The sequence below is a fragment of the Triticum urartu genome, chromosome 4A (assembly GCF_056163025.1).
Source record: "Triticum urartu cultivar PI428250 chromosome 4A, HENAU_Tu73, whole genome shotgun sequence".
Classification (NCBI taxonomy): domain Eukaryota; kingdom Viridiplantae; phylum Streptophyta; class Magnoliopsida; order Poales; family Poaceae; genus Triticum; species Triticum urartu.
In genome coordinates, this window is record NC_141876.1 from 563,690,996 (window position 1) to 563,701,336 (window position 10,341).

The following is a 10,341-nucleotide window of genomic DNA, read 5'->3' on the forward strand; positions in this document are numbered from 1 at the left end:
TTTAGCTTGCCCGAGAAATGGGATCAAAGAAGAATAATCATGGTCTCGGAACCACGGTTGCAAAGGACTAAACATAGATACAAGACGAACTTATAACAAGGGGATTATTATTATTACAAGAAGCTTCGATGATAAGTTCCACATCGGGTCCATGGGCATGAACGCAAAGGCTCAAGGTTGACTCCCACTTTTTCAATGCACAACCTTTCATTTTACTTCTCGCTTTTGATGAAGCTGTAGTGTAGAATTTTTATCTGGCGAAACAACAAAAGAGTATGACTCGTGAAAACTTTTGGGTTCATATGGTTTGGGGAAGGCATAGGTTCAACCCATCAGGGCATCTTAGGAGCATAAACCAAAAATTTCAAGAATAAATAATACAAGCTCGATAGTATAGCATGCTTTAGAAAAGCAGGGGATACAATTTACCAAGGGCACTATGTATCCGAGGAAAGGCTCACAAGCTTATTGAATACGAAGGACACTGTCACATAAAATCCAACAAAGGATCTGATGTGAGCATCGGTACTCAACCAGAGGAAGAAAAAATGCAAGGAGATCAGATTATAGAAACAACTAACTAACGCAAAGCTCAATGCAAAGGAATTATGAATTCCAAGACAAGGGATCAGAAGCAATCTGATTAGGGATGGTAAGTTGAATAGCCTTAGGGGTACAATCGATGGCAGTTTGATTGGTCAAGATCCAGCTCATGTTCAAAATGACATTTGAGCCGGGAGGATGAATTTTAGTTTTGACTGATGATTGCGACCATTCACAATCATATCGAATCAACGGACTCAAAATGATAATGACAAAGGATGTCAATAAGATTACTATACTTATGGGATTAACCATAATGCAAGCAAGCAAGGATTTCAAGAGCAATAAGCTGCTGAGGATTTTTTGGAAGATCAAATAGTATTTAGAAGACTTTGGTAAAACACATGAACAACTTGGGAGAAACAAATCCTTGGTGTGTGTGAGGATTAATTTATAGGTGTATTCAGGTGACAAGGAACTACAAGGCAGTAGGCACAAGGATTCTCAGATCAACAACGAGTATTTCGGGGTATCTTGTAATAACAAGAGCAACTGGGGACTGAAGTAAGAATGGCAAGTGCATGTTGTTATCTATAGGGTTTGACGGTGGAAGGGATGCAAACGCAATGAGCACAAGCTCTCGGGATAACATCGGAGAGTACCTTCTGAATCTTATGGTGCAGCAGGCGATCATCTGTAATAAGGGGCTCTCCGAAAGGAAGTAATTACGAGAACCTAGAGTTAGAATTAGCAAAATCTTTTAACTCTATTAGAAGAGAGATCAGAGTCCCAAATTATAGACGAGGAATAAAAAGATCCTAATACCACCCCAATGGCGACCTGGGCCCATAAGCCACACAGCCATGTTAGTAAAAGTTTTGTAATGACTAGACTCAACTTCGGCCGAGGAGTGTGGAAGGGGGATTCCTATAGGCAGTTGGCTCTGATACCAACTTGTGACACCCCCGATTTGACCATACACTAATAATACACGCAAATGTGTACGATCAAGATCAAGGACTCACGGGAAGATATCACAACACAACTCTAGACACCAATTAAAATAATACAAGCTTTATATTACGAGCCAGGGGGCCTCGAGGGCTCGAATACATAAGCTCAAATACACAAGAGTCAGCGTAAGCAATAATATCTGAGTACAGACATAAGTCAAACAAATTTGCCTTAAGAAAGCTAGCAAAAAAGTAGCAACGATCGGAAAGGCAAGGCCTCCTGCCTGGGACCTCCTAACTACTCCTCGAAGCTGAACTCCACGTAGAATCATCCTCGGGATCCTCTGGCTCCTGGACTCCATCATATGATCGCATTAACCAGGAAAGGGGAAAAAGAAGTAGCAAAGCAACCATGAGTACTCATCCAAAGTACTCGCAAGCAAAGGGTAGTATCTGTGAACTGAAATGCAGAATGCCAGAATAAGAAGGGGATAGCTAGTCCTATCGAGGACTACGCTTCTGACAGCCTCCATCTTGCAGCATGTAGAAGAGAGTAGATGGTAAGTTCACCAAGTATCATCGCATAACATAATCCTATCTGGCGATCCTCTCCTCGTCGCCCTGTTAGAAAGCGATCACCGAGTTGTATCTGGCACTTGAAAGGCTGTGTTTTATTAAGTATCTGGTTCTAATTGTCATAAGGTCAAGGTACAACTCCGGATCATCCTTTTACCGAGGGACACGGCTATTTGAATAGATAAACTTCCCTGCAGGGGTGCACCACATTTCCCAACATGCTCGATCCCCTTTGGCCGGACACACTTTCCTGGGTCATGCCCCGCCTCGGGAGATCAACACGTCGCAGCCCCACCTAGGCACAACAGAGAGGTCAACATGCCGGTCTAAATCCTATGGCGCGGGGGTCTAGGCCCATCACCCATTGCACACCTGCATGTTGCGAACATGGCCGGAAAGAGACCTAGCCTCCCTAATACAAGAGAAGGCGTTCCAGTTCAATCCGGCGCGTGCCGCTTAGTCGCTGACGTAAAAAATGCTTCGGCTGATACCACGACGTCGAGTGCCCATAACTGTTCCCGCATAGTTGGTTAGTGCGTATAGGCCAGTTGACAGACTTAGATCAAATACCAAGATCTTGTTAAGCGTGTTATTTTGAAGTAATCGCGAACGCTGACCAGGGCCAGGCCCACCTCTCTCCTAGGTGGCCTCAACCTTCCCTGTCGCTCTGCCACAAAGTATCAGTCGGGGGCCGTCGGGAACCCAGGCCCACCACTACCTGGATGGAACCACCTGGCCCTTCAGCCCCCACATCGGAATCACTTGCGGGTACTCTACGAGCCGACCCGACTTTAGTCACCACATGTATCACATATTATGTATATAAGTATATACCCGTGATCACCTCCCAAGTGATCACGGCCCGATAGTATAGCATGGGAGACGGATAAGAATGTAGGGCCACTGATGGAATACTAGCATCCTATACTAAGCATTTAGGATTGCAGGTAAAGGTAACAACAGTAGTAGCAAGGACAGGCTATGCATCAGAATAGGATTAACGGAAAACAGTAACATGCTACACTACTCTAATGCAAGAAGTAGAGAGAAGAATAGGTGATATCTCGTGATCAAGAGGGGGCTTGCCTGGTTGCTCTGGCAAGAAGGAGGGGTCATCTTCAATGTAGTCGAACACACAGACATCGACAGCAGTCTCGGAGTATACCGGAAAGAAGTAATGGAGGGGGAACACAATAAATAATAGAGCAATCAAATGTAACACAAAGCAGCGGCAATACGTTGTGCTAGGGGTGACCTAACATAGGGATAGGCGATACCGGCGAAGGGGGGAAACATCCAGGAAGTATTCCCGTTGTTTCGCGTTTTCGGACAGATGAACCGGAGGGGGGAAATTGTGTGTTCGCTATGCTAGCGATGTGTGGCGGGCGAACGGGCTGCGTATTCGGATTCTGTCGGGGATATACCCCGCGGCGTAAACCGGCCGGAAGTATAACCCGGCTGGACTTGGAGGTTTACTTGAGACCCGGTTTACACTTGGCGATTCACTGGCGACCCGCCCTGACCTGGCGGTTTACAAGCAACCCGCCAGAACATTATGACACACCGGTGACTCGACGGACGGGTCAGATGAATGACAAGGCCCAAGGCCCAGAAGGCCGGTTTATGTTAATGGTGGGCCGGTTTAAGAGGAAAGGCGTGAGAAATATTTACCTTACAAGGAGTTAAGACCCGGACTTGTATCCAGTTTGTATTCAAAGGTAGACTAGTCCTAATCCTAATAGGACTCTACATGTAACCCGCCCCTCTAACTTATATAAGGAGAGGCAGGGCTCTCCAAAAGGGACAAGTTCCACAAGTTGGACAAGTTAGGTTTAGACAATAGCTCTCGAGATAGAGCACTCTTGTAACCGTGATCATCATCATCAATATCAATGAAGCAGGATGTAGATTTTTACCTTCACCATGAGGGGCCGAACCTGGGTAAAACATCATGTCTCTCGTCCCGCTCAACCCCTCTCAAGTTACCACATAGATGCGTTGGCCTCGCGACTAAGTCCTGACACTAAGAACATCTGCCGTGACAATTCCACGACAGTTGGCTCCCACCGTGGGGCTTGCGCACGGTGGTGTTGAGCTCTTGGAGGAATCTTTCCGAGGGATCGAGCAACTTGCAATTCATCGGATGAAGAAAATTTCTAGAAATTAGGGTTGCATCAGGTGCGCCGCCACAAGGTTGCCGAGTTGATAATACTGGCGATGCAATTCAAAGACAGATTAAATTTTTTGGAGCACTCACGCGTCGGCGAGACCAACGGGATTTTCATCAAGCGCCACCATGATCCGGGAACACAGACATGTTTTCTACAGGGTCACTTCAAATCTGGATGCAGGGTATTGCCTTGGGTTTGGTCAAGTATCAAGACAAGTTAATTATTGGTAGGTCACGATCAAACTAGCACCTCAAACGCAAAACTAGAAAAAAAGAAGAAGAAGACAACAGTCCACGAGTGGGAAAGCAGAGAGGACCACGAACTCGGACTCCGCCTTGAGCCGCCCATGCGAATCCGCTGCCGAGTCGCTGCCTGGCAGCCGCCGGCCAATGCGCCTGTTTCCCGAGCCGCGGCCTTGCTCCGCCAAACTGTTGCCGCTGCACCCCTCCTTGGCATCGCTCCTTCACTGCTAAGGCCTGTTTCGAGCGACCTAGCCTCGCCCGCCCGCACGCCCGGACCGGGTCATTGTTCCGGTCGGCTCCGGCACACCCCTGCTGGCCTACACGCTTCCGGCCTGCGGCTTACGCGCCCGCGCGCCCCAGCCGCCTGCTCGTTGGTTTGACTCCGACTTACCGCCGATCCGCTGTGCCCGCGCGCCTGAGCCGCCCGCTCGTCGGTTTGGTTCCGCCTCGCCGTCCATCTGGACGCCCGCTAGCTCTGCCCGAGGCACCGCATCTCCGATTCTCCGGCCTCGCTCTGAGTCGCCATCGGGCTTGTACAGCCGTTCACGCTAGGACTCTCTCTTCTGCGCTAGGCCGCCTCGTCTCGTGCTTGAGACGCAGTCTGCCTAAGTCGCTGCAACGGGCTCATCCTCCGCCCTCCTTCTAGCACCCGCCCCCGAACCGCCTGCTGATTCTGTTCCATCGTTCAAGGGAGGATCTGAGACAGTCATTCAAAACCTGATGCCGACACGGATCTGGAGCAGTTTAGAGCAAGTATAATAAGGCTAACTCAGCTGGCTATAAGCCCTTCCACGTCAGCCAAATCACATCTGGAGGGGAGAGAAAGAGGGAGAGAGAAGCGAACGGGCGCTTCGTCAAGCGCCGGGCTGCGGCACAAGATACGAGAGCTTTGCGCCCGCTTGCAGCCCGTGGCGAGCGCTAGAGCCGGCGCTCTCGATCCCCTGCGCCTCTCCCGCCTCCCGCGCTTCTCCTTCCTCCTTCGCGCGCAAAAATCAGCCCGTGCCGTCGCCCCAAATAGCTTCCTCGCGCCAAATCAAGCCTTCCAAATTTCCCCAAATCGCCACCTCTCCCGAACCCTAGAACTGTCGCCGGCGCACATCAAGGAGATGGGTCAGCAGTCCAAACGGACACGCGCGCCGGCACCTCGTGAAGCCCCTCCACCAGCGCCTCTGCTCACCCCGCCGCCAGCGCATCTCCTAGTCCCGCCGCCGGCGCATCTGCTGGTCTCGCCGGCGCCTAAGTCCGCCCCGCCGCCGGGGATCCCATCGGCCTTCCCTTCAAAGCAGAGAACAAGCACTTGGATCCCCCCAAGACCACAAGAGTCTCTGGCGGCTAGTCTGCAGCAACCAAGTGAATCGGGTCCTACGGCTCAAGGTCCTTGTTGGGCACCGCCTGCCTGCATCGGTGGCTCTACATCACCTTGGTACATGGCTGGCAATATGGACTACTCTGATCCACAAGTATGGTATGAATTTTCTCCATTGCTTATCTCAACTCTGAATCGTGGTGTCATTTCTTAGAGCTGCTGACACTTGTATGATATGCTAGTTAGATGATACAACATCAGAAATCTATCTACTACTCTACTGTCTATTTTCAGAGTTCATTTTTATTAGCTTAGTAATGATAGAAAAAGAAAACTTTCTTCTGCTAGATGATCTTTCTTTGATGTACAGGAGCACGTGACTTCTCGTTTGCTGAATCTTGGATTGCAGTGTAGTGTAACTTTTCAGTTTCCACATGATAGTGTGTATGATATATGACTGCATAAACTATTTTTCCTTTAAATACTTGCTGTGATCAATTCAGATTTTTCTTTTAAATAGTTGTTGTGATCAATTCAGATTTTTCTTTTAAATAGTTGTTGTGATCAATTCAGATTATTTTTCCTTTAAATAGTTGTTGTGATCAACTAGTATGCATCTCAAATGTATTGTATTCAGATTTTACAAATATGAGTATATACTTGCATTTAGTTCGGTGCTGATCGCTCTTCGTTTCTTTATGTCGTTGGGCAGGGGAGTGGATTCTCACCCACCTGGTGGTTACCTTAGTTACTTTCAGAACACGGCAGGCCCCACACAACCTATGCACAATGGGAGTTCACCGCAACCAGTCAATGCTGGCGATGACACAAATGGTGGTGATTGTGGAAGGACCGAAAAACGCTTGCTATGGACAAAACAAGAAGATCTTCGATTGGTATGTCTCTTTTTGCATTCATGCTGGCTCCATGTGTTTCATTACTAGCAAATTCAATTAACCCCTTCTGATAATATTGTAGGTCAGTGCTTGGTTGAATAATTCCAATGACCCAATCCAATCAAACTACAGGAAGAATGAACAATATTGGAAAGATGTTACTGCTGTCTACAATAGTACCACCCCAAAAAACAGGGAACGACTAGTCAAGCAAGTGAAAGATCGCTTTGGGAGAATTAAGAAAAGGGTTGCATGGTTTTGCGCGAGTTATAAGGAGGCTAGTGCTTTGTATGCTAGTGGTGAATCTGATGCAGATTTAAAGAAGAGGGCAATGCAAACTTATGAGGAAGATCACAAAAAAGATGGTCCGTTTATGTTTGAGCATTGCTGGGAAATTCTTAAAAAGGAACCAAAATGGGACGCGTATTTGGAACGCCTAGAAGGTCTGGAGCCGGACAAGAGGAAGTTTAGTGTTGATGATGAAGTAGGGAAGCATTCCACTATAGATGATGATGATGATGAAGATGAACGTCCACCGGGTGGCAAGCAAGCTAAGGAGAAGCAGAAACGAAAAAGAAAGGATGAAGTTTGTATAATAGATCTTGAAGATGGGCTTCAAAAGTTTGTAGATGCCCAGAATGCAGCAAATGAAGGCCGCAAAGAGATGTTAGAGACCCAAAGGCGTGTTTCTGCTGAGAATCTTGAAGCACGGAAGCTTGCTCACCTTGCGGCAAAAGATCACAAAGAGTCGGTCATGCTAGAAACATATCGCTCATTGGTGATGCAAGACACAACCGGGATGCCTGAAGATGTGAGATCTGAGCATGTGTTGGCATTGAAGTGTTTAAGGGAGAAGCTATTTGGCAAAATGGTCTAAGGTATTTCCTACTGTCCGTTGTCTTAATTAAAAGTGGTCATGTACTTAAATTGTAGTCAATGGTCCAGTACTCTAGTTACATTGTAGTCAATGCAGTCCAGATAACCATGCAATAGTGGAAAAACTCATCTAGTCAATAGTCAAATTATACTTAACTTCTATGCATTCCAGATAACCATGGAGTGGAAAAACTCATGTAGTCAATAGTCAAATTACACTTAACTTCTATGCAGTCCATAGTAATTATACGCCCAGGTAAACAAGACACATCCATATAATGCTCCATCTCCTCTTCAAACTCTTCCACCCAAACCCATCTTCCTTCCTCTACTTCTCATCTTCCTACCAAGCCTACCGACCCATCTTCCTCACCCACCATGTCCGATTCATCATCATACACAGATGATTCTGATGAGCTAGCCCCATCCAAAATCATGGAAGCCTATGTTGCTGAGCAAAATGCCCTAGACTCCTTTGCTGAGAGGCTCATGATAAAAATCAAGGCTAGGCTCGGATATGGATCATTGCAGCGACGATACGGTCCAAGGAAGGTCATTCGGAGGGATCATGAAGGTGCTCACGAGCGTCTGGTGGAGGATTACTTTGCTGCAGATCCACTCTACCCCGAGAGTATGTTTCGTACAAGATTCCGTATGAATAGAGGTCTCTTCCTCTGCATTGTGAATGCCCTAGGTGAGTGGTCCCCCTATTTCACTTATAGGGCAGATTGTTCTAGTAGAATAGGGCTCTCGCCATTGCAAAAGTGTACAGCAGCCATGCGCATGCTAGCCTATGGCACCCCTGCAGACGCACTTGATGAGTACTTGAAGATTGGGAAGTGCACTGCATTAGAGTGTTTGGACAAGTTTGCAAAGGGGGTGATTCAGGTTTTTGGTGGGGAGTACTTGCGACGCCCCACACGGGAGGATGTTGAGCGTCTTCTTCAGGTTAACGAGTCTCGAGGTTTCCCTGGAATGCTAGGAAGTATTGATTGCATGCATTGGCGATGGGAGAAGTGTCCTCTTGCATGGAGGGGGCAATTCACCCGCGGCGATTATGGAGTACCAACGATGATCCTAGAAGCCGTTGCTTCCCAGGACCTTCGTATTTGGCATGCTTTTTTTGGAGTTGCTGGGTCAAATAATGATCTGAATGTGCTCAATCAATCCCCACTATTTTTTGATGCACTGAAAGGAGAAGGCCCTCAAGTCCAATTTTCTGTCAATGGGAATGAGTATACCACAGGTTACTACCTTGCTGATGGTATATACCCAGAATGGGCTGCCTTCATGAAGACTATACCACTTCCCCAAATAGAGAAGCACAAGTTGTTTGCCCAGAAGCAAGAAGGGGCAAGGAAAGATGTCGAGCGCGCTTTTGGGGTATTACAGTCCCGTTTTACCATTGTCCGTCGGCCTGCACGTCTATGGAAGAGAAAGAGTGTTGGAAGGATCATGAGGGCTTGTGTGATTCTCCACAATATGATAATCGAAGATGAGAGAGAGCAGGCAAAAATTCATATTGACTTGAATGAGATTCCGAGGGCTTCATTTGCTCTACCTCCCGAAGTGAATGTTGGTGGTAATCTATGTTTCGCAGATGTGTTGCGTAGAAAAGCTACTATTCGTGCTCGTCCACAGCATGCCCAACTTAAAAGTGATTTAGTCGAGCATATCTGGCATAAGTTTCAAAACAGCCATCATAATTAATCAAGGTGGGATATTGATATCTGCATGTTCATATTCCTTTTTTTACTGTAACCTTGATATGTTACATGCATTTTTATTTCAGGAGTGAGCTGTGATGTGGTGATTGCGGCAACTGTTATTTATAGGTATACTTTCTCTGATCTTAAATTGTTCTTTTCGTTAACCAAATAGTTCTGTACTCTATAGTTTAGTCAGTGTGAATATATTATTGCTCAAGAAATTTATTTGATCTGCCAACATGCTTGTATAGAGAGTGAGGTCTTCTTTATAGCTTGTTCCTCTTTCTATTGTTACAGTATTTGTTTTTACTGAACCTGTGTAGCTATACAGGATTTATAGAAGTGATTTTCTCCAGCATTACTACTCAGTGTTACTTCTTGATGTCACATGCTGTAAGTTTGCATTGGCTAAATTTTTAAGCTTGACCCGGTTCCTTTTCCATAAAGTGGTTGAAGGTTATTGATGCAAATGAGTGGTTGCTCCTTTCCAGCGAAGTACCCTCCATGCTTTATGACTTTTGTCATCGTCCAGATCAAAACTATGATTGTTGCTTGTGGTCGTGAATGGCTTGTTTGCCGGAGATGTTATCTATTATGTTTGCTGAATGCTTTCTTAAAGACTTATGTAATCTTAAGTAATTACTCATGATGCTATGGAGTAGTATGATGCTGTGTGACATGTTTGGAGTACTATGATGCTGTATGACATATGTTTGTTGCCTAAATGCCAGTCAGTCTTCCCATTTCCTGGTTGCATGGATGGCATGTATATGTATGCTCTTTGAAATGGCCACAAAGATGTTGTTTACTGTAGATCACAGCAGATCATATGCACCTGCAAGCAATAAATACTTCATATTAAATGGAGCCATGCTAATAGCCAGCCAAAACGCCAGACTACTATATGAGAGAAGGCTTTATGATGACGTGGCATTGCTATATAGCCAGCAGCCGGCTGTGCTATTATCTTTGCTCTTACTAGTACTCCATAATGCTAGCTGAAGAAGAGTTCACGTGAAATCCCAAGCACCACTAGTATCTGCACAAAAATTGAGGGCTAATTGATTTT

The 10,341-nt window shown here is 46.3% G+C and overlaps 1 protein-coding gene across 1 annotated transcript; it reads left to right on the forward strand.

The window, feature by feature from the left end:
• Positions 1-5,502: 5,502 nt before the first annotated feature.
• On the forward strand, positions 5,503-9,398 carry LOC147976641 (uncharacterized). Its single transcript, XM_087518949.1, has 4 exons — positions 5,503-5,950; positions 6,504-6,687; positions 6,770-7,565; positions 9,356-9,398. The coding sequence occupies exons 1-3, from the start codon at positions 5,592-5,594 to the stop codon at positions 7,562-7,564; spliced, it is 1,338 nt and encodes a 445-aa protein (XP_087375075.1). The 5' UTR covers positions 5,503-5,591; the 3' UTR covers position 7,565; positions 9,356-9,398.
• The last annotated feature ends 943 nt before the right edge of the window (positions 9,399-10,341 follow it).